General features: G+C 35.6%; 1 protein-coding gene across 3 annotated transcripts in view; it reads left to right on the top strand.

The window, feature by feature from the left end:
- FANCC (FA complementation group C) overlaps positions 1 to 25,816 on the top strand; it is a 314,032-nt gene that overhangs the window by 215,725 nt on the left and 72,491 nt on the right. For all 3 annotated transcript variants that reach the window (XR_004902149.1, XR_004902148.1, XM_036021475.1), the window contains exon 7: positions 17,029 to 17,193. Coding sequence is in view for 1 of the 3 variants with exons in the window: in XM_036021475.1 (XP_035877368.1) it covers positions 17,029 to 17,193 (165 nt within the window). In the remaining 2 variants the exon portion in view is untranslated. The remainder of the gene's footprint in view (positions 1 to 17,028; positions 17,194 to 25,816) is intronic.

Genomic DNA, 25,816 nt, shown 5'->3' with positions numbered 1-25,816 from the left:
TGCTCAGTACCATGTGTACGTGTATCATTACAAACACATGCAATCAGGATATTACAAAAAAGAGATTATCGGTGTGCACATATGACCTATTGTAAGAAACAACATTCCAAAATTTAGACTAAGTAAATCAAATAGAGTCAGACAATTTAATAAGCAGTTAATCACATTGTAAAATGTTTCTTCACTGTAAAGAAGAATTCAAAGTTGTTTTCAATGGTGAGCATTTCATTTTTAACAAATCATTAACTAAGAGAATCTGGGGACCAAGGCACCGTTTAAAGCTCTATCAGAAATAGTGTTTGCTCTCTTACTTCCAGCCAAGATGGAGGCATAAGTAGATACATTTTGCCTCCTCACACAACCAAAAGAAGGATAACAACAAATTTAAAAACAAAAAACAACCACAACTGCTAGAAAATTGAACTGTATAGAAGTCTGACAACCAAGGAGTTAAAGAAGAAACATTTGTTCAGACTGGTCAGGGGGTAGAGACAGGCAGCTGGGGAGGAGAAGAAGGGTCTCAAGGCACAGCTGGTGGAGTAGGCAGTCCCACATTTATGTGCAGATAAACTGGGAGGAACTACTGGGGAGGGAGACAGACCATGCAACCCAGCGTTCCAGTGCAGGAAAATAAAGCCTCAAAACCTCTGACTGTAAACATCTATGGGTGTTGCAGCAGCAGGAGAAACTCCCAGCCTCACAGGAGAGTTCCTTGAAGAAACCAACAGGGTCCTACAATGTACACAAATCCACCCACCTAGGAAACAGCACCAGAAGGGCCCAATTTGCCTGTGGGTAGCACAGGAAATGACTGAAAGTCACAGAGAGCTGAGCAAGCGGCATTGTACCCTCTCAGACCCCTCCCCTACATACAGTACCACAAGGCAGTGATGTGGGTTTCCCCATCATGGAGAACACCTGAGGCTTCACCCCTCACAACATAACAGGTGCACCGAGACAAAACATATGGCCCAAATGAAAGAACAGATCAAAGCTCCAAAAATAGAACTAAGCAAAGAGGAGATAGCCAACCTATGAGCCTCACAATTCAAAACACTGGTGATCAAGATGCTCACAGAAATAGTTGAGTATGGTCGAAAAACAAGAAAAAAGGAAGGGTATGCAAAGTGAAATAAAGAAAAACATACAGGGAACCAACAGTGAAGGGAAGGAAACCAGGTTGCAAATCAACAATTTGGAGCAGAAGGAAGAAAATAAACATTCAACTAGAACAGAATGAAGAAACAAGAATTCAAAAAACTGAGGAGAGGATTCAGAACCTCCAAGTGAACTTTAAGTGTTCCAACATCCAAATCATAGGGGTGCCAGAAGGAGAAGAGGAAGAGCAAGAAATTGAAAACTTATTTGAAAAAATAATGAAGGAGAATTTCCCCAATCTGGCAAAGAAAATAGACTTTCAGGAAGTCCAGGAAGCTCAGGGAGTCCTAAAGAAGTTGGACCCAAGGAAGCACATACCAAGGCACATCATCATTACATTACCCAAGATTCAAGATAAGGAAAGAATCTTAAAAGCAGCAAGAGAAAAGGAGACAGTTACCTACAAAGGAATTCCCTGAAGACTATCAGCCGAATTCTCAAAAGAAACCTTACAGGCAAAAAGGGGCTGGAAGAAAGTATTCCAAGTCATGAAAAGCAAGGACCTACATTCAAGATTACTCTATCTAGCAAAGCTGTAATTTAGAAGGGAAGGGCAGATAAAGTGCTTCCGAGATAAGAACAAATTAAAGGAGTTCATCATCGCCAAGCCTTTATTATATGAAATGTTAAAGGAACTTATCTAAGAAGAATAAGATGATCAAAAATATTAAAGTAAAATGACAACAAACTCACAACTATCAACAACTGAACCTGAAAGAAAATCAAACTAAGCAAACAGCTAGAACAGGACAGAGTCACAGAAATGGAGATTACATAGAGGGCTATCCATTGGGAGGGGAAGGGGGGAGAATGGGGAAAAGGCACAGGGAATAAGAAGCCGAAATTATAGGTAGAAAATAGACACAGGGAGATTAAGAGTAGTATAGGAAACATAGAAGCCAAAGAACTTATATATACAACCCATGGACGTGAAGTAAGGTGGGGAATGCTGGTAGAAGGGGGGAGGGGTGTCAGGCTGAGGGGAATAAAGGGGAGAAAAAAATGGGACAACTGTAGTGGCATAATCGATAAAACATATTAAAAAGAAGAAATAGTGTTTGCTCTCAGACTTTAGAAATCCTTTCCATCTAATCCTTAAAGTAAATTACAAAGTTCTTGGGTGAAAACATGAGAAAATCTTCATTACATTGGATTTGGCAGTGATTTTTTCTGTATATGACATCAAAAACACAAACAATTTTTAAAAAGCTAGGTAAATTGGACTTCATTTGAATTAAGAACTTCTATGAATCATAGGATACTATCAGGAAAGCAAAAAGAGAATCTATGAGTACGTCGAAAATCATGTATCTGACATGGTACTAACATCTAGAATATACAAAGAACTCCTAAAACTCAATAACAAAAAATTAAATTAAAAATATCCAGGAGTCTTGACTAGACATTTCTTTAAAAAATTTGTGCAACTGACCAATAAGAATATGAAAAGATATTTATCATCACTAATTATTAGGAAAATGCAAATCGAAATCACAGTGGGATACCATATCACACCTAGGATAGCTGTAATTTAAAAAACAAACAAAAATGAAAACTAACAATTCTTGATGAAAATGTGAAGCAAGTTGTGCTTTGCTGGTGGGAATAGAAAAAGGTGCAGCTACTGTAGAAAAAGTTTGGCAGCTCCTCAAAAAGTCAAACACAGAATTACCATAAGACCCAGAAATTCTGTTGCTACATACATATTCAGAAGAACTGAAAGCAGGGACTCACACATCTGTGTACCAAGTTTATGACTGTGTTGTTCACAGTAGCCAAAAGGCAGAAACAAGCAAGTGCCTATTAAGAGATGAACAGATATACAAAGTATGGTATACAAATACAATAGAACATTATTTAGCTATAAAAAGAAGTAAAATGTTTATATATGCAAGAACATGGATGGTCTTTCAAAACGTCATGCTTAGTGAAATAAGCCAGACACAGAAGGACAAATATGAGGTACTAAGGATAGGCAAATTCATAGAGACAGAAAGCAGAACAGAGGTTATCAGTGTCTGAAGGGAATGGAGTAAATGTTTAATGGGTACCTAGTTTATTTTGGGGGTGAGGAAAAGCTCTGAGTATAGATTATGGTGATGGATACACAGCCCGTGAATATATTCAGTGCCATGGAATGGTGCCACTTACAAATGGTTAAAATAACTATTATGTATGTTTTACCACAATAAAAGAAATTAAACTTGAAGGAAGAACAAATGTGATATCACTGTAAATTCCCTCAAATGACTAAAATTTAAAACATAATAGCATGTATTGGAGAGGATATAGAATTACTAGATCTTTCATAACTGTTTGTGAGAATGTGAAATAGTATAACCATTTTTGTAAACTGTGTGGCAGTTTATTATAAAGTTAAACATAACCTTAGCACATGACCCATTGATTCCATTCTTGAGCATTTACTTATGGCAAATGAAAGCATAGGTATTCACAAATATTTCTGTATAAATAGTCATAACTGCTTTATTTGTAATAGTTCAAAACCAAAAAATTCAAAGGATCATCAACATGTGAATGGATAAACAAATAAAAATTACCTGTTACCACCATTTAAAAAATGAAAAGACAAGTCCCTGATAAAGGGCTCAAACCCAGGATATATAGAGAACTCAATAGTAATAGATAACTCAGTTAAAAAACTGGCAAAAGATTGAATACATGTCACCCAAAAAGTATACAAAAGGTTTATAAGAACATGAAAATTTGTATGTAAATGTTATACCAGCATTATTTGTAATATAAAAAAGTGGAAGCAGTCCAAATGTCCGTCAACTTATGAATGAATAAACAAAATATGGTATGTCCATACTATAGAATATTATTCCTAAGTACAAAAGGAGAAGCTACTGATTCATTTTGCAGTATGTGTGAACCTCAAAAACATGCTTAGTGAAAGGAGCCAGTCATAAAAGAACACATATTGTATGACTCCATTTTGTATAAAATGGCCAGAATAGGCAAACCTATTGATATAGAAAGTAGATTAGTTATTGCCTGGGGCTAGAGGTAGGGACAGGTATTTCCTGCAAATGAACACAAAACATCTTGAGGTAGTGGAAATATTCTAAAAATAGATGATGATGGTTGTCCAACTCAATAATTTATTAAAAATTTTTGGTGTATACATTTCAAATACATGCATTTTGTGGTATATAAATATACCTAAAAATAGTAAGATGAATTCCCTAGGATGCATGGAAAGCATTTAGAATCATGGACTGGCCTGTGTAGCTCAGTTTGTTGGAGTGTTTTCTCATGACTAAAATGTTGCAGTTCGATTCCCTGTCAGGGCACATGCCTAGGTTGCAGGTTCAATCCCAAGTCCAAGATCCCCAGTTCCAGTGTATGCAGTCTGAGGTTTGGGTGCATGCAATCACTGGTCCGGGCACTTATGGGAGGCAACCAATTGATGATTCTTTCTCACATTGATGTTTTTCTCTCTCTTCTCCTTCCTTTCTTTCTAAAAAGCAATGCAAAAATGCCCTTGGGTAAGGATAAAAAAAATTTTAAGAAAACATTTACAATCATTTATTTACATGTCAGGTAAGGATTTTGATTTAGCCTTGTGGTAAATGTTGAATAATGGGTCTTTTGAATAATAAAATTAAAAATGTATGAAAAGGAGCTTGAAAAACAATCAAGAGGAGGTAGTTTGTATGTATGCCCTAACTACACCAAATCCCAAAATATGTCAAAATGATGATTTTTTAAACTCACCTAAGAATAAACAAAATCAAACTAAAACACTCACACAGATACACATACAGACTACTAACATATGGAAAACACCAGCTATAGACTTAGAATATATCTGCAACCTATAAAACGGACACATATAGAAATGCCTCCTGCAAATCAATCATAAAGAGGCAAACACTCCACTATGAAAATAGACAGATAAGCAGGTTACATCAAATGATTAAAACTGCATAGAAAGTGAACTTAAAAAAATTTTTTTCAGGAGTGACATCAGCAGGATAGCAGAATAGGAAACACCAGTCCTTATTCTGTCCACCCCCAGAGTGATAACTCCAGAAACCAAGTAAGAAGTCACAATATCCCAGGCAAGCTCAAAGTCAAAAATAGCCATATTAAAACAGGACAGAAAGCTGTTTCATATCAACTACAACTACAAGCCAGCCCATCTTATAGAGAGGAAAAGTCCACCTTGTACCTTCTCCCTTAGAAAGGAAAGAGAAGAGTGGAATGTGTCCAATGTTCTGGCTTTTGTGGGGGCTTTCTGAGGCACTAGTATTTGTCTTGCCTGACTCTGATCACTGACAGGACACCGCCACACTTTCAGCACCTAGGGACCATGAAGAGTTAGAGCTCAACTGCTTTTTACAGCACCAGAGAACTGGCAGTGCCACAGACTAGAGGCTGGTTCAGGTCAGCATGATTAGGGGAAGATACCCTTCTGATAAAGATAAATAAATAAGCAAATACAGAATCCTACAATACAGAATCCTATAATACTGTAATATTGGTGTATAAATTACTTTTAATTCTGGAATAAAATTTAACTGATAAAAATATAAAAAAACTAACTATAAAACTATGTTAATGGATACAAGAAATTTTGATGTCAGTAACAGAGCATAGAGAAGAGATATAAATGAATAAAATGTTTTGTATGCAGCTGAAGTTGTTATCAGTTTAATGTAGTTGTTATAATGGTGAGATGTTTTATCTAATTCCATGGTAACACAAATATACCTATAGAAGTTTCACAAAGGAAAATGAAAACAGAATCAAAATGTATCACTATTAAAAAATCAGTGAAATGCAAAGCAAGTCAATAAGAGAGAAAAAAGAGTCAAAGTGCCATATTTTGCCATGTATAATACACTCCTGTGTATAATGTGCACCCAGGTTTTTGGCCCAAACCTTAAGGAAAAAAAATCTGTCATTTTAATTTTAATTCAATTTTTCATTTATTATATTTAGAAACAAAACTGTCATATTCTAGGATATTATTTTGCATGTGATTATCATTACTACTTTCTAGACTTATACTTTTAATGCATTAACATGAATAAAAGAATTAAAAACATTTATATAGATACAGAATTAATACTACCCATGTATAACGAGCATCCTTATTTTTCCCTTAGAAATTTGGGCAAAAAAGTGCACATTATACACCACAAAATATAGTAACTATGAGGCATACAGAAAACATTGAAATGGTAATTAAGTCCTTCTCTATCAGTAATTACTTTAAATGTAAGTGGATTAAACGCTCTAATCAAAAGTCATATTATAGCTGAATGGATTCTTTTTAAAAAACAAGGCCCAACTAAATCCTATCTGTAAGACTCGTTTTAGATGTCAGTATATAAATAAGCCAAAAGTGAAAGGATTGAAAAATATATTCCATGAAAATGGTAAACACAAGAGAGCAGCTATGGCCATACTTAGACAAATATACTTTATATCAAAAACTATTATTATAAGAGACAAAGAAGGATATTATATAATAACAAAAGATAGACTTAACTAGGAAGATATAGCAATTATATATGTACCTAAATGCAGAACACCAAAATATATGAAGCAAATATTGACAGAGTTGAAGGGAAAAATAAAAAGTAACACAATAATCATAGGTGATTTAAATACCCACTTTAAATAATATATGGATCATCCAGACCAAAGATGAGTAAGAGTGCAGAGGACTTGAAAACTATTTTAGATCATTTAGACCTTGTAGCTATATATAGAACACCCTACCCAATAATAAGAGAATACACCTTTTTCTCAAGCACACACACACAGCATTCTACCAGACAGATCACATGGTTGGCCACATCACAGTCCTAATAAATTTAAGATTGAAATCATACCAAGTATCTTTTGCAACCATGATAGCCTGAAACTAAAAATCAGTAATAGGGAGAAAGTGGGAAAATCCACAAATATGTGCAAATCAAACAACACATTCTTGAATAATCAGTGTGGGTTAAAGAAGAAATCACAAAGGAAATTAGAAAATATCTTAAGACAAATGAAAGCCAAAAAGACATTATACCAAATATAGAGTACAGGAAAAGCAGTGCTAAGAGGAAACTAGTAAATACCTTCATTATAAAAGAAGAAAGATCTCAAAAGTCTAAATTTACAACACAGAGAACTAGAAAAATAACAAACTAAACCTAAAGGTAGGAGAAGGAATAAAATAGTAAAGATTAGAGCAGAAATAAAATAATAGAGAATAGAAAAACAATAGAAAATAATAAAAGATAGATATTAATGCAAAAGACCTCAATGAAATACTAGCAAACCAAACTCAACAAAAAGATTATGTACCATGACCAAGTGGGATTTATTCTTAGCATGCAAGGATGGTTCAACATATAAAAATCAACCAATGTAATACACCATGTTAACAGAATGATGGACAATAACCACATAATTTCAATTGATACAAAAAAAACCCTATTTGATAAAATTCAACACCCTTTCATGATAAGAACATTCAGCAAACTAGGAACACACAAGGAAACTACCTCAACTTAATATAGACCTGATTTATGCAAATAGCCCAAAGCTAATATGGTACTCAGTGGTAAAAGACTGAAAGCTTTCCTTCAGAAACCAGAAACAAAGCAAGGCTACCCTCTCACCACTTCTTTTGAACATAGTACTGGAAGTCTTAGCCAGAGCAATTAGATAAGATGGAGAAATAAAAGGCATCCAAATTTTAAAAAGACATAAAACTTTCTCCATTTGTAGGTAGCATAATCTTATATGTAGGAAACCCTATAGATTCTATAGAAAAACTGTTCGAACTAATAAGTTCAGTAAAGTTGAAGTATTCAAAAATTAGTTGTGTTTTTATATGCTAACAATGAGCAATCCAAAAACAAAATTTTAAAAAGTCCCATTTATAATAGCATCAAAAAGGACAAAACAATTAGGGGAAAACTTAATCAAAGACATGAAAGACTTGGAAACTGTGAAACATTGATGAAAAAAATTAAATGACACAAATAAATGAAAAGTTAATCTTGTGTTCATGGACTGAAATACTTAATGTTCATACTAAGTAAAGTTCGTACTTAATGTTTGAAAAAATGTTCATTATTTTTCTTTTGCAGAAATAGGAAAAAAAACATGCTAAAATCCATACAGAACCTCAAAGAATCCAAATAACCAAAACAATCTTGAAAACCAAAGCTTACACTTACACTTTTTGATTTAAAAGCATTATAGCCCTGGCCAGGTTGTTCAGTTGGTTCAAGAGTTGTCCTGTACAACAAAAGGTTGCGGGTTAGATTCCCAGTCAGGGGCCCAACCTAGGTTGCAGGTTTGATCCCTGGTTGGGACATGTACAGGAAGCAACTGATAGATGTTTTTCACATCGAAGTTTCTCTCTCTCTCTCTCTCTCTCCTCCCTTATTACTCCTCCCCTTTAAAATCTAAAGGTAAGGATTAAAAATAAGAAGGAGGAGGAAAAAAAGTAAAAATATTGCAAAGCACCCTGGCTGGTGTGGCTCAGTGGACTGAGTTCCATTCCTGGTCAGGGCACATGCCTGGGTTGCTGGCCAGGTACCTAGCTGGGGAAGTGTGAGAGGCGACTGTTCGATGTTTCTCTCCACAACACATGATGTTTCCCTTCCTCTCTTTCTCCCTCCCTTCCCCTCTCTCTAAAAATAAATAAACTTTTTTAAAAACCACATTGTACAAAGCTACAGTTATCAAAATTTTGCTGGCATAAAGCCAGACCTCGACTCATGGAAAGAATACCAAGGAAGTTGTAAAAAGATGTCCATAATATGTCATTGCTTGTACAACATTTTAAAACATTCAAAACAATACATAATTATAAAGTAAAAAGTGTTAAAACTACAACAAAGGACCTACACCAGCAGCAGGAGAGTGCTAACTCCTGGAACATGGAAGAGGAAATGGGATGGGAGAAGGATGTTCCAACTGTAATTGAAATATTTTATTTCTTTAAAATACCAAATAGAAATATTAACAAGATGTTAACATTGTAAAATCTGGGTAATGGGTGCATACAAGGTGGGTGAAAGTAGTTTTACAGTTGTCTGTATGGAAAATAATGCAATAATAAATGCTAATACAAGAATAAACTCTCTCATGTGCTCACAACTGTAAACCTACTTTTGCCCCACCCTGTAGTCGATGTTACAGTAGTTCTGTTTTTCTGTACATCAGTATTTTATAATGAAACATTTTAAAGCTAAAGTAGAGTGTTACCTAGTAAATATTGAAAATGAAAAGAAAATATTCATTTTCTCAGCCTACAGGAAAAGACAGTAGTTCAGAAAGGTGTCCAAACTCCACTGACCACAATTTAGGAGAACCTAATAGTAGGTATTAGCTAATTAACTCTTTATAGCTAAAAATCATGCACTTGTGCCAAATTGGGCCATTTTGGGGGACAAGTTAATTCGTAAATTCATGATTGTTTCTTCATTAAGGACATTTACTTTTCAAAAACAATATAGACAAGTTCTGTGGGACAAAGCAAAGCCTCCTGCAGGGCATCCAGTGGCACCTGCTGGCAGTGGCAAAAAGGACACAGTGGCAGTTCATCTGGTGAATAGTTTAGAACATTCTTAGTCAAAGCAAAACTGTGATGTAATTGCTAAACTTCTTAACAAATTTACCAAGAATATGAAACGTGTGCTAGTAGAATGTTCTCTGTACATTGACACATCTGACATATTCCTAATTTGCTGTATTGAACAATGTTCATTATGGAATCTTCTGCCTTTTTCAAAATAATTTTAGAATTCAACAAGATAAATTTATTTTTCTGAATGTGTTGAGCCTATATGTAGTTTTAAGGGAAATTCAATCTCTTGGATTAGGTTCAATTATTCTTATCAGAAGACTGAATTTAAAAAGCAATTTGACACCCAACATATTTTTTGAGTCTCTTTATAAGCTTTTAAAGTCCTACTGTTAAGACATAGAGCCAGGAATTCTGTTCTCTGTTTTTCAGAGAACCTGGAACCTGGATAAAAATTGTGAGATTCAGAATTCTGTAAATCCACAATTCTCTGGGGAATATAAATTCAACGAGCTGTGTGCTCTTGTAACATGGAAAAGCTGATTTCATGAAATCAGGTAGCAGAATGGCAGCCATGATAATATTCAAAAGAGCTGCCAAACATACTGGAGCCATTATAGTTGTTGCTGTTTTAAGTTGTAATAATAATTAAAATATATATCAATTAATATATGAATTTTTCCTAATACATACCTGAAGTTATCTGTACATTTTTAGGACTTAAAAATTTAAAAAGTTAAATTAGAGTGCAGCATAGGGAACAAACTACTTTGTGGTATACCTGAATCTCCATATATTTCCATTATTTATGACATGAGTTTTATTATTACATTCCTTCCACAAGTATGACTATAAATGTTCAATCAGCCAAGAGCCTCCAAAACTTAAATATCCTAAAAACAATGTGATGGGGTTTCTCACTTTCTTTTTAATAGAAGTCAACCATAATTTTTTTTTTTGCTTTTTGGCCACTCAACTATTTAAAGTTTATTTCAAAATATTCAAAAACTTTGTATAAAATTTGGAAATTAATCTTATAACTTCAATACATAAATTGTCAGAGGAACAAAAAATAGGAAAATTGTTTAGTTTCCTTCTGCATTATTTTTAAAAGCCTGATATATGGTCTTGTCACCACGTTTTAAATAGAATTTCACTTACCACCAACTAAAATCAACAATTCAGTGACAGAATGTTTAAATTCCCACTTGTTCTTTGCTACAAACCATACAAAAGAAGCAACATTCTGAACTCTCTGAACATCATCAGTTTATCTTGCAGTTCTATGGTTTGCTGCAGATGGTTTGGCAGCTTTAGTACAACCATATGGGAAGGATGTTTCCAGCAGTATATGGTTAATGTTGAGCCTTCTGCAGTTGAATTCTTGTGCAAAAATCATTTGTAAGTGCTACTCTGGCAATCAATCAGGACCTAGTGCTTAGTGTAATCCAGTCTGGAAAGTATTGCGTAACTGCTTGAAGTTGGATCTCCATGCTCTGGCAAGCCGCAGACCAAAAGAGGGATTCATGAGGGCCATGAGAACCTCAAGGCTAATCAGATTATCATCTGGCTTTCCTGCATTTTGGTAGAACCAAGAATTACCTAAGTGTACATAAGACTGTAGAATTTTTCAGGAAAATTATCTTGGATGTGTTTTACCCTAATTGGGAAATATAATCAGTCTCCCATAACCTTCAGTGCTTGATAAATGCCCTTGTTGCCAAGGTAATCTTTTCCACCCACCCAGTTACCAATGATAGTTTTGGACTCTCCTTCTTTCTTTTAAGATAAAGAGAAATGTTGCACTTATTAGTCATTTAGAGAAGAGGATTAGTGAATTAGGGCAGAAGGGCAAGATCACTACACTACCTCCCTGCTTCTTTATTTCAGACTTCTGTATTTATTCTGAGTACACATAACTCTCAGGCATGTTTTTTAGTTTCTTAAACATTCAGAGCCTTTTATCCAAAGTATTCTGCTAGAGCCTGTTCAATATATATAAAGTACTCTACATCTTTTACTCATGCATGTACAACAATTTACCCTCTCTCCTAGCCCACCCAGTAACCTCATATATTCCAAAATTTCATTTACAATTCAAGTTCAACATATCTTTTTGTAACAACTTAGATGATGGACTCAAAAACAATAATTTAGGTCTAAAATCAGTTTGATAGTGAGTTAGATGTTAGAGCACTGTGGAAGACAAATGCTGTTGAAGAGACTCAGTTATTTACAATAAGAAAGCGGTAAAGAGCAAGAAGTGAATTTCAGAAAAGGTGAATATTTGAGGAGAAAAGACAAGCTGTTCATACATAAGAGAATTAATGTGTAATTTGACAAAAATTAAGAGATCTTTACTGTTTATTATCAAGAAAATAATACAGCCAAACCAATAATTGATAGGAATTCATTAATAAAATATATAAACCTTCAATATAATTCTATCACATCCCCTTAAAATATTCAGATTATTACTAGAAATTAATATCTACTTCTGGGGACTGCTACTAAGGTAGTGTAGAACAGCATTTCCCAAACTTTAGTGTGCATAGAAATCCCCTGGAAAAATAAACAGATTTGTTCGCCTCATTCCCAGGGTGCTAATGTTGCTGATTTAAAGGACCCATACTCTGAGGAGTTTTGATGTACAGTCCTCGGAAAGAATCTGAATACTAAACTGCAAGACCTATGAGGAATAGCAACTCATAATCTAATCAAAAGAGAATGAGATGAAAATGTAAGGAAATAAACCAAGTGATAAACCAAGAAGGTGAATGTCCTAATATTCACATTATACTCCCAAATCCTGGAAATGACAGGGAATTTTAACAAATATGTAATACTGTAAAACAGGCTGGGGTTGGGGGAGCCACTTTTGATGGCCCACAAGTTATGAGAAAGGCTTAAAATGGTAGGTGATAGGGTAATTTTGATGAAAAGTATCATAGTCCATGGAGACAACTGTACTTGAACAACAATAAAAAAAAAAATTCCTTTCAAAAAGAAAGAATCACAGTCCAAAAAAACTTGCAAAAGATGACTAGTGCAAAGGATAAAAGTTAGCTTGGGGGTGGATTAAATGAGTAGGGGGGGTACCTGGTGGCCAAAAAGATGATGGGTTATTGGACTACAGTAATTGCAGCCAGCTTGGTAGGTCTTCATACACTTTTCCTCCTTATCCACTGTCCCCAAACAAGAGACAACAGAGATGTTCTGTTTCCAACAAGAAGGAGGGAGGACACTTTGGAGAAGTAGCAAGCACCAAATGGCTATCAATTCCCAGGTGTTTGGAGGGGGGTTCTCTTATGCTCAGAATACAATTTATTGACAGCTCCAACCAGCACTACTTCTTGACCCTCCCCCCAGGTACTGGAGACAGGTTACATTAAACAGAGCATTCATGGAGAGGCTAACATGGAATCCCAAATTCCAGAAAGAGCAAATAGACAAAACAAGTCATGGAAACCCAACTCTGTAAGGAAAAGTGATCCAAATGTAACAAACAGAAGATGCAAATTCATCAATTAAATGCATTCCCTAGGATAAAAAATTGGATTTTTGTAAAGGAATAATAAATTGTCCTAAAAGTAGTAAGAAAAAACATCAAATCCTTGGCATAGTAATGCTTTTTTTAAAGACAGTGCTTACAGGAAAAGAAAATTCAGTAAATAGGCTGACTAGGAGATATGCTGAATAGCAAATAATGACTTCAAAGATTGAGACAGATAGTTTTCCTAGGGTATATATAGTACAAAATGACAAAGAAATAGAAAGTAAGAAGTGTTTTTTTTTTCCATTTTTATACAAGAAATCAAAAGGGATGTCAGAGAAGATAGAGTAGGAAGTACCACTTCTTCACCTTGACAAAAAATTTTACTGACAGAATCTGTCTAATGTAACTATTTTAGAATTCTGTAGCTATTTGAAGATTTGCATCTTTCAGGGGAAGAGTTGGCCATTAAATTGTGGTAATTTCAGCTGTAATCAAGGTAGTATTAACCCCCTTGACCCATGACATGTAGCTGTACCTGCACTGTTAGACAGGTTCACAGGAACCAGGCTGGGTAATGTTGAGGAGTTTCGGTGTACAAGCCAAGGGGAAATATGCAAAATTATATGAAGGAGCTGTTAAAATATTCCTGCCTTTTTAAACTACATATTGGGAGACTTCCAGTCAAGATGGAGGTATAGGTAGATACACTTCACCTCCTCATGCAACCACAGACAGAATTAAAACTAAACTTCAAAACAAGTAACACCCAGAACTGTGAGAAAATAGAACTGTATGGAAGTCTGACAGCCAGGGATTTAAAGGAGCCACATTCATCCAGATGGCTAGGAGGAGGGAGATGCAGAGATGGGTGGACAGGTGAAGAGACCCGATGTGGCACAGAGAGGCAGCAGTGGAACAGGAGGTCCCACATTCACATGTAGTGGATAAAAATTGGGAGGGATACCTTGGGAGCAAGCAGTTATAGCCCTAGGCAAGACCACATAGCCCAGGATTCCAGCGCTGGGAAGATAAATCCCCATAACTTCAGGCTATAAAAACCATTGGAGTTTGGGGAGGTGGAGGAAACTGCCAGAGTTTCAGGAGACTCTGCCTAAAGGGCCCTCATGATCTTAGAACTTACACAAACCCATCCACTCTGGGATTCAACACCAGGGCAACATCTGGAAGGGCACCAGTCACATACGGAGAGTGGGTGAAGTAACTGGAGACAGGGCCAGTGCTTGGCAAAAGTCCAGAAGCCAGGCAGTGGCACTATTCCCTCTCCAAGCCCCCCTGCCACACAGCCACAAATCAGTAAAGCAGGTTGCCCCACCCTGGCAGAGGCTCCTTCCCACACAACTCGTAGGTGCCTTTTCTACAGAAGGCTATGCTACTAAGATGAAGTCAAAGCAGCTCTGAGTAATAAACAGAAACAAACACAGGAGGTCTGCTAAATTGAGGAGACAAAAAAAATGTGGCCCTAATGAAAGAACAGAACAAAACCCCGGAAAAAGAACTAACAGAATGGAGATAACCAATATATAAGATGAAGAGTTCAAAACACTGGTGATCAGGATGCTAAAAGAACTCTTTGAGTATAGCAACAACATAAAGGAAGAAAGGAAAATTATGCTAAGTTAAATAAAGAAAAATCTATAGGAAACAACAGTAAAGGGGAGACAGTTGGGATTCAAATCAATGATTTCAAACATAAGGAAGAAATAAGCATTCAACTGCAAGAGCAAGAAAAAACAAGAATTTTAAAAAACTACAATAGTATAAGAAGCCTCTGGGACATCTCCAAACATACTAACATCCAAATCATAGGGATGCCTGAAGGGGGAGAAGAACAAGAAATGGAAAGCTTACTTGAAAAATAATGAAAGAAAACTTCCCTAGTTTGGCAAAGGAAAAAGACATAGAAGTCCAGGAAGCACAGAGAGTCCTCTACGAGTTGGACCCAAAGAGGCCCACTCCAAGCCACATCATAATTAAAATGCCAAAGGTTAAAATTAAAGAGAAAATCTTAAAAGCAGCTAGAGAAAAGCAGGTAGTTACCTATAAAAGATTTCCCATAAGACTGTTGGCTGATTTTTCAGAAGAAACTTTACAGGCAAGAAGAGACTGGCAAGAGGTATTCAAAGTGATGAAAAGCAAAGAACTACAACCAAGGTTATTCAGCTCATTTAGAATTGAAGGACAGGTAAAGTGCTTCCCAGACAAGGTAAAGCTAAAGGAGTTATCATCATCAAGCCATTATACATGAAATGTTAAAGGGACTTATTTAAGAAAAAGACCAAAACTATGAACATTAAAATGGCAACAAATTCACAACTATCAAAAACTGAATCTAAAAACAAGAAGCTAAGCAAACAAGCAGAACAGGAACAGAATCATAGATACCAATATCATTTGGACAATTACCAATTGGGAGGGGGAAGGGGGAGAATGGGGGAAAAGGTACAGAGATTAAGAAGTATAAATGGTAGGTACAAACTAGACAGGGGGAAGTTAAGGATAGTATAGGAAATGGGGAAGCCAAAGAATTTATACACACAACCTGTTTGTGGACATGAACTCAGTGGGGGGATTGCTGGATAGGAAGGGGTGGTGGGCAGAGGGATGCCAAGGGGGTAAAATTAGGACAACTGTAATAGCATAATCAATAAAATATATTTTAAAAAATAAACATGAACTACATATTGGTATGGGGCTAGACTCCTTTTATATACTTCAAATAAAACTATATTACAACAGAGTGAATGCAGAAGTAAATACAGGCCATATAGTAAAGAGACAAACAGGTAAAAGAACCTCACTTTTCTCACTAAATGCTTTTTTGTTTTGTGAAATATAATTATTGTTTAACAAAAAATTTCATCTTAGTGTCTAATGGGTTTATTATTTTTTTTAACATTTTATTTATGTATTTTTAGAGACAGGAAGGGACGGAGAAAGAGAGAGAAACATCAATGTGTGGTTGCTTCTCATGTGGCCCCCATTGGGGACCTGGCCCACAACCCAGGCATGTGCCCTGACTGGGAATCGAACCCACGATGTTTTGGTTCGCAGCCCGCACTCAACCCACTGAGCCACACCAGCCAGGACGGGTTTATTATTTTTAATGAATTAAATATTTTTAATATACTCTGGTTTCACTTAAGATTGTATAAATCTTTTGCCTTTTAAATATTTTTTGGTGTCTCTGTTTAACTTCAAACATGGTAAGTATCAATTGTTATAACCTCAGAAACAAAGCTTTTTGGTGGTCTTAGTAATTTTTAAGAGTTTAACAATGTTCTGAAACCAAAAACCAAGTCTAAAAATCGCTGCCTTGTGGTAAAGATCACAGTCAACCTGCCCCACCCATGCACACAGAACTCCCACTAGCTTTTGAATGCCTTACCCTTAAATACAAGTTGACGGGCAGTAATCGCCAGCTGTTTAAGGAAATCATATTAAGCGTACATGAGGACAAGACACTGTGGACATTACTCAGTCATAGGGTTGCCAGGAGTCAGAGCTGACTCAACAGTCTGTACAATACAAGTTGGAGGTGCCCATAGTGAGTTATGCCAAAGTCCTGAAAATGAAAGATGTTAAAATGGGAACTGCCATCAAAGGGTTTCTTTCTAGAGAATTGAGTAAAAGAAGAGTGTTCATAGATGGTACTAAGATAGTCCTCATTATGTAAGGGGCAGAGCAAGTGACCTGTCATCAACCTTTTCAGCATGAAGATTTTATGCCTTTATTTACATGTAGCTCTAATATTGGAAAATTATTTCTTATTTTATTTATTCTATAGAATTACTCCTGAACGAGTAAGGTCCCTATCACGAGTTTGTGTCCCGCTTGTTACTCTGCCGGATTTTGAACCACTGATAGAAGCCCTGCTCACCTACCATGGAACTGAACCTCAGGAAAAGCTCTGGCCTGAGTTCTTTGATGCTGTGAATGAGGCCTTTTTGCTGTAAGTGATACCCACTTATCCTATCACCCAACTTTGTTTTTCCTTTTCTTAGAAAATTTCAGTATGTTGGAAATGCAGTTTTCAGATGTTTCATCTCATTACACACTTTATGCTCTTAAAAATTATTGAGGATCCCAATGAGCTTTTTAAACATGTGGGTGATATCTGTCAATATTTATCATATTTGAAATTAAAATATAAGTTTTGAAAATATTTTACTTAATTTTTATTGTATTTTATTGTTTATGCTACTAGAGTTGTCCCCACTTTTTCTCCCTTTGCCCACTTCCATCGATCCCCTCTCCTCTCCCTTAGGCAGTCCCCTCATCAATCCCCTCATCATTGTCCATGCTCATGAGTCATGGATATGTGTTCTTTAGCTAATTCGTTTGCCTTCTTTCATCCAGTTCCCTGCTTCCTCCTCTCCACAGCTGTCAGTCTGTTCCATGTAACTGTGCTTCTGTTTCTATTTTTTTCATTAGTTTATTTTTAGATTCCATATATAAGTGAGATCATGTGGTATTTGTCTTTCACTCCCTGGCTTATTTCACTTAGAATAATATTCTTTAGGTGCATACATGCTGTCACAAAAGCTAAGAGTTTCTTCTTTTTTACTGCTGTGTAGTATTCTATTGTGTAAATATGTCACAGCTTTTTTTAATCCACTTATCTACTGATGGGCACTAGATATCACAGAAATACAAGGGATTGTAAGAAAATACTATGAACAGTTATATGCCAAGGAATTGGACAACCTGAGTGAAGTAGATAAATTCATAGAAATGTACAATCTTCTAAAACTGAATCAGGAAGAATCAGAAAACCTGAATAGGCTGATAACTAATGAATTGAAGCAGTAATCAAAAACTCCCAACAAAGAAATAAACATATTTTACTACTTTTAAAAATAACAATAAATTGATTACATGTTAAAAAGATTGTTTAGCAAGAGTGGCAGGTTTTTTACATTTTTTGTAAATCTGTTTTATTGTCTGACTTAAAAGAAGATAGCTGGTTCTCATATATGTTTCTGTATTCAGTCTGGTGCGATAGTTGTCTTGGTTGAAGTATATGAAGAAAATCTAGCCCCACACAGATATGTAGTTGGAAAAGGCAGGAGTATTTTTAATAGCCATCTCAGGTGATTGTGGATATTCTTTTTGCATACCTCATCAAATTTTGAAAACTGTGGTATTTTATAGTTAGTTGTGATGTAGAATATGAAATTACATCACTGAGCTTTTCATACTGATACATTAAAACTTACTGGGGTATGTTGCACTTTTAATGGGTCTTTTGTCCAAGCAGGACTTTGTAGCCCTGTTCATGGTTTGTTTGGAAAACACTGATTGGTTGTTATGCAGATCTTCCAAACATTGACATAGTACTTTATTTTATAGTAACAAAACTAATATTAATTAATTCGTTTCACCGCCAACTTCATCAGCAGTGTTGTATTTAAGTATTGTGAAGCTGTTAAGCTCATGTTGGTGAAAACAAATTTTCCAAGATTCTACTTTCTACTTAAAAACTCAAATTTATCATTGGTTTCAAATACTGCCTATTGTTGTACTTGAAGTACTAGGGTCACTTCATTAATTTTTGAGCAAATATGAGTCAAATACTCAAGTCTGAATACCATTGTTTGCCTGCCAGTCATTCTTTTAGGTTTCCATTTTAAAAAGCGGCCAATTGTTGCAGCTCAAACAGTTGCACAGGCGCTTTCCCTTCAGACAACATCATTTCTTTTTTGTTGTGTAACAGAAATGTTTTATGCACACTGTTCATTTTACCACACAGAATTTTTTAATAAAAAGTATTCTCAAGGATAAAACTTAATAAAACTAATATTTTATATTGTTTTGTCAAACACAATTTTATGTGAAACTGGCAGTGTTTTTACTGGGAGTATGTAGTCATGAAGGATACAGTGACCACTGTCCCTGCTTTAGTCTGTGCTAAGTACAGCAGCATTTCCATTGTTGCTTCTGAGCTACAATGCAAACATCTGCCCAGCTGTTCTAAGAAAAAAAGTGCCATTCAAAATAGTTATTCAACACTTAAGTATTTTTGTATCACATGTGTATATCTCCAAGTTCACCTAAAAGAACTTTCCTTAGTTGGTGTTGATCCAGATGAATATAAGCAACACAATTAGTCCAGCCATATCTAAAAATTACATTTTTAGGCAGAAGTGCAGTTCTGTTGAAATACTAATTCATCACATCTGCATTTGAAATATTTAAATCCTTTTTGTTTAGACTGAATGATTGGTCTCAGGTTGTTGCTACAATTAACTAGCACTATAATAGTAACTGAAAACATTCTATTGAATAAGACACAATAAAGCAAATTATTAACATCTATAAAGCCAAGGGGAAAATTACTTTCCTCATACTGCTTTTCATTTAGAGTTTAGCCCAGTTCCTTCAGAGTAGATATTTCCTACTCATGAGCCAGAGAAATCTGATATATAATGGTTTCATCTTTTCCCAATGAAACATCTGTGAGATGAGAAAGTAAATCTTTTAATTCTCTTTTGTAAAGCCACTGATTTCTTAACTATAAGAAAATATAAATTTTATCTGAATATTAAATTCTTTTAAAAATTTTTAATGCTTTATATATCCATATGTAAAAATTTATGTATAAACATATATATATATATATATATATATATATATATATATATATATATATGTGGCCAATAGGGAAAAAGTCCAGCCATTGTTAATATAACGAGAATGGTTTGCACAACACCCATGTAACCTGGCAGCCAAGGATAGTGGACTGGAATGTGCATGTGTGGTCAGTGATGACTTCACTGTCCCAGTCAGTGGGGAGGCAGTAGACAATATTGAATGAGCATGTATACTGTGTGGCAGTCACATTCAAAATGACTGAGCAAGTAGAGCAAAGAATCTGCATTAAATTTTGCATTAAGCTTGACTATCCCTCTGCAGAAACTATTCAGATGACTCAGAGGTCCGCAGCTATGGGCAACTGGTGATTGGCAGCTTCATCAGAACAACACACCTGCTCATGCATCATGTCTCATGTAGCTTTTTTTGGTGAAACATCAAATCACCCAGGTGACTCAGCCCACTATAGCCCAGATTTGGCTCCCTGCAACTTCTAGCTTTTCCCAAAGCCAAAATCGCCTTTGAAAGGGGAGAGATTTCAGACCATTTATGAGATCCAGGAAAATACAATGGGGCAGCTGATGATGATTAGGAGAATTGTGTGAGGTTCCAAGGTGCCTACTTTGAAGGGGACTGAGGTGTCATTTTCCTATGTACAATGTTTCTTATATCTTGTATCTCCTTCAATAAATGTCTCTATTTTTCATATTACATGGCTGGATACCTTCTGGACATACCTTGTATATACCTAAAATAATCTGGATAAAATTTTTAAATTCTTCAAAAATTTCTAAATATTATTCCAAAAAACACTTAACAAACTATCCTTCTCACTATGTTTTCATGTAGAAACAAAAGAAAATGTCAGAATTTTAATTTATTACATCTTTTTTCCAGCTTTATTGAGATGTAATTGGCATATAACATTGTATAAGTTTAAGATTTACAATGAGTTATTTTGATACATTTTTATATTGCAAAATGACTACTACCATAGATTAGCTAATACAGTATCATTAACTATTATCACCATGCTGTACATTAGATCCCTTGAACTTATTCATCTTACTATGGAAGTTTGTATACTCTTTGACCAACATCTCTCCATTTTTTCCCACCCCCTTGTTCTTGGTAACCATCATTCTAATCTCTGTTTTTATGAATTCAGCTTTTTTAGCGTCCACATAAAGTAATAATCATACAGTATTTTTGTTTCTGTGTCTGCCTTGTTTCACTTAGCATATTGCCCTCAAGGTCTATCCATATTGTCACAAGTGAGCGGATTTCTTCTCTCGTGTGTCTGAATGATAGTCCATTTTGTGTGTGTGTGTGTGTGTGTGTGTGTGTGTGTGTCAGTCTCACATCTTCTTAGCCATTCATTCATCCAAACTTAGGTTGTTTCCATATCTTGACTATTGTGAAAAATGCAATAAATGTGGAGTTGCAGATATATTTTTGATATCTTATTTTCACTTCCTTTGGATATATTTACCCAGAAGCGGGATTTTTGGATCATATGGTAGTTCTGTTTTTAATTTTTGAGGAACTTCCATGCTTTTTTCCATAGTAGCTGCACCAACTGTGCACAAGGATTTGCCTTTCTACATTTTCCCCAGCATTTGTTATTTCTTGTCTTTTTCAGGACACTTATCAAATGGTCATCTAATAGGTGTGAGGTGATTGCATTTTCCTGGTGATAAGTTATGTTCAGCACCTTTCATGTACCTATTGGGCATTTATTTGAATGTTTTCTTTGGAGAAATATCTATTCAGTTACTCTGCCCATTTTAAAAAACAAATTGGTCTTTTTTCAGTTGACTTACATGAGTTCTTGATATATTTGAATATTAACACAATATCAGATAGTTCTTTAATCCATTTTGAGTTGAATTTTGTGTATGGTATAAAGTATGGGTCCATTTTCATTTTGCATGGGCTGTTCAGTTTTGTCAGTACCATTTATTGAAGCAACTGTCTTTTTCCCATAAGATAACCTAGGCTTTCTTTTGTGATTTAATTAACCATTTATGTGTAAGTTTATTTCTTGGCTCTCTGTTCTGTTCCATTGATCTATGTGTGTGTTTTTATGCCAGTCCCATCAGGTTTGATTACTACAGGTTTATAATATAATTTGAAATCAGGAAGTATCTGCCTCTAGCGTTGTTCTTTTTTCTCAAGATTGCCTTGGCTTTTGGGGTCTTTTATGGCTCCATACAAATTTTACATTTATTTTTTTCTGTTTCTGTGAAAAGTTAAGTTAGAATTTGATAGGAATTGCATTGAATCTGTAGATTGTTTTGGGTAGTATGGACATTTTACAACATTAATTTTTCCAATACAGGAGCGTAGCCTGTCTTTCCATCTATCTGTTTATCAGTTTTTTTTCATCAGTGTCATAGATTTCAGTGGAAAGATCATTTACCTCCTTGTTTAAGCCTGTTCCTAGGTATATTATTCTTTTTGATGAAATTGCAAATGGGATTTTTGTTCATTTATTTTTCAGATAGTTTATTGTTAATGTGTAAAAGCACAACTATTTTTTGTGTATTGATTTTTCTACCTGCAACTTACTAAATTTATTAGTTGTAACAGACTTTTGGCAGAGTCTTTAGTGTTTATATATATAATAATCCTGTCATCTACAGTTTTACTTCTCCCTTTCACAACTGAATGACTTTTAGTTCTCTTACCTAATTGCTTCAGCTAGGACTTCCAGTAATATGATGAATAAAAGTAGTGAGAATGGGCATCTGTGCTTCATTCCTGAACTTTGAAGAAAAGCTTTCAGTTTTCATCATTGACTTTGATGTCAGCTTTCATATGTAGCCTTTATTATGTTGAAGTATATTTCCTCTAGACCCACTTTGTTGAGAATTTTTATCATGAATGGATGTTGAATTTTGTTCAATGCTTTTTTGCTGCTTCTGTTGAAATGATGTGATTTTTTTTATCCTTTTTTTAAAATCCTCATCGAGAATATGTTTTTGTTGATTTTAGAGAGAGGAAAGAGGGTGGGGAGAGAAACATTGATGTGAGAGAGAAATATCAATTGGTTGCTTCTTGTATGCTCCCCGACCAGGTATCAAACCTGCAGCCTAGGTATGTGCCCTGACTGGGAATTGAACCTACAACCTCTTGGTGTATAGGATGAGACTTCAACCAACTGAGCCACCTGGTCAGGGCTTATCCTTGATTTTGTTAGTGTGTATCATATTGATTGATTTGCAGGTGTTGAACCATCCTTGTATGTTAGGAATAAATCCCAATTGGTTATTAAATTAGGTTCCTGGACCCAGTTTGTGTGTGTGTACATGTAGGCTTCCTCACATCAAGCAATTTTCAGACACCCACAGGGTGTCCAAGAAGTCAATTCAGTATGACACCATCTACATGGAGATAGCATTAGATTCCACAGGTAAATGGCTCAGTCCTGCAAGACTGCCCTCCACTTCATATTCCAATTGTAAGCTCAGATTGTTATCTGCACTTCTGACCAACCGGATATAAATTGGAGGTTCCAGTGACCCCCTACAACTCAGGATTCCAGTCACAAGTCTAGGTGGTTACTTATGCTTCTGACTAACTGTAAATCAGAGATTTCTACAACCCCACTTTCTGTTTGGTTAATTTGCTACAATGGCTCATACAACATAGAGAAATATATTACTTCAGAGTTTACCTGTTTATTATAAAAGGATATACCCCAGGAACAATCACATGGAAGAGATACATGGGGAAACAGTACAGAGCTTTCAGGCACCTCTCTAGGTGTGGTATTCTCCCCACATCTCCAAGTGTTCACCAACCCAGAAGCTCTCTGAACCTCGTCCTTTTGGATTTTTACTGACACTTCATTAATACGCATAATTGATTAAATTCTTGGCCATTGATAATTGATTCAACCTCTAGCCCTTCCTCCCTCCTGGAAATCAGGGGGGATAGGACTGAAAGTTCAGACCCTCTAGTTACATAGTTGGTTCGCCTGACAACCAGACAACACTTCTAGGTGAAATCCAAAAGTCACTTGATTAACTTAACAGGAGACGCCTTGACCACTCTCATCACGTAGAAAATTCCAAGGGTTTTAGAAGCATTGTGCTAGGAACAGCATTGAAGACCAAACATATCTTTATTATTATTGTAAATCACAATATTATAGTCATGGTGTGTGATTCTTTTAATCCCTTGTTATATTTGGTTTGCTAATATTTTGTTGGGAATTTTTGCTTCAATATTTATCAGAGACATTGACCTGTAATTATCTTTCCTGTAGGGTCCTATCTAGTTTTTGTATTCTGGTTGCGATGCCCTTTTGTAAAATGAGTTTGGAAGTGTCCTCTGTTTTTGGAAGACTGAGGAAAGTTGATATTACAAATTCTCTTTTAAAAAAGAGGGAGAATTCACCAGTGAAATAATCTGGCTGGACTTTTCTTGTTGGGAGTTTTTGATTAGTGTTTCAACCTCCTTGCTAGTAAGTGGTCTGTTCAGATTTTCTTTTTCTTTACTATTCAGTCTTGGTAGGTTGTGTGTCTCTATGAACTTACTCATTTCTTCTTGGTTGTCCAGTTTGTTTGGTGTATAATTTTTCATTATAATTTCTTTATGATCACTTGTATTTGTGTGGTATCAGTTATAATGTATCCTCTTGTATTTATACTTTCATTTGTGCCTTCTCTCTGTTTTTCCTTTTTTAATTTTTTAAATATATTTTATTGAGTATGCTAATTACAGTTGTCCCATTTTCCCCCCTTTATGCCTCTCCACCCTGTACACTCCTTCCCACCTGCATTCTCCCCCTTCAGTTCATGTCCATGGGTGGTACATATAAGTTCTTCGGCTTCTACATATCCTATACTATTCTTAACCTCTCCCTGTCTATTTTCTACCTACCATTTATGCTTCTTATTCCCTGTACCTTTTCCCCCTGTCTCCACCCACACCCCCCTACTGATAACCCTCCATGTGATCTCCATTTCTGTGATTCTGTTCCTGTTCTAGTTGTTTGCTTAGTTTATTTTGGGGGGTGTTTTTTTTACATTCAGTTGTTAATAGCTGTGAGTTTGTTGTCATTTTACTGTTCATATTTTTGGTCATCTTCTTTTTCTTAGATAAGTCCCTTTAACATTTCATGTAATAAGGGCTGGGTGATGATGAACTCCTTTAACTTGACCTTGTCTGGGAAGCACTTTCTCTGCCCTTCACTTCTAAATGATTGCTTTGCTGGATAGAGTAATCTTGGAGGTAGGTCCTTGCTTTTCAGGACTCGGAATACTTCTTTCTAGTCCCTTCCTGCCTGCAAGGTTTCTTTTGAGAAATCAGCTGAGAGTCTAATGGAAACTCCTTTGTAGGTAACTGTCTCCTTTTCTCTTGCTGCTTTTAAGATTTTCTCCTTATCTTTCATCTTGGGTAATATAATTATGATGTGTCTTGGTGTATTCTTCCTTGGGTCCAACTTCTTTGGGACTCTCTGAGCTTCCTGGACTTCCTGGAAGTCTATTTCTTTCACCAGATAGGGGAAGTTTTCCTTCATTATTTGTTCAAATAAGTTTTCAATTTCTTGCTGCTGTTCTTCTCCTGCTGGTACCCCTATGATTTGGATGTTGGAACACTTAAAGTTCACTTGGAGGTTGCAAATCCTCTCCTCATTTTTTTGAATTCTTGTTTCTTCATTCTGTTCTGGTTGAATGTTTATTTCTTCCTTTTGCTCTAAACTGTTGATCTGAGTCCTCATATCTGTCCTGTCACTGTTGGTTCCCTGTAGATTTCTCTTTATTTCACATAATGCAACCTTCATTGCTGCTTGGGTCTTTTTTATGCTGTTGAAGTACCCAGTGAGTTCCTGGGGCATCCTGTTGACCAGTGTTTTGAACTGTGTATCTGAAGAGATAGGTTGGCTATCTCTTCATTGCTTAGTTGTATTTTTTCTGGAGCTTTGAACTGTTCTTTCATTTGGGCCATTTTTTTTTTTTTTTTTTGTCTCA

Source organism: Phyllostomus discolor, chromosome 3, assembly GCF_004126475.2.
Source record: "Phyllostomus discolor isolate MPI-MPIP mPhyDis1 chromosome 3, mPhyDis1.pri.v3, whole genome shotgun sequence".
NCBI lineage: Eukaryota > Metazoa > Chordata > Mammalia > Chiroptera > Phyllostomidae > Phyllostomus > Phyllostomus discolor.
Note: the sequence above shows the minus strand (reverse complement) of the source record. Positions and strands in the feature narration are given on the sequence as shown.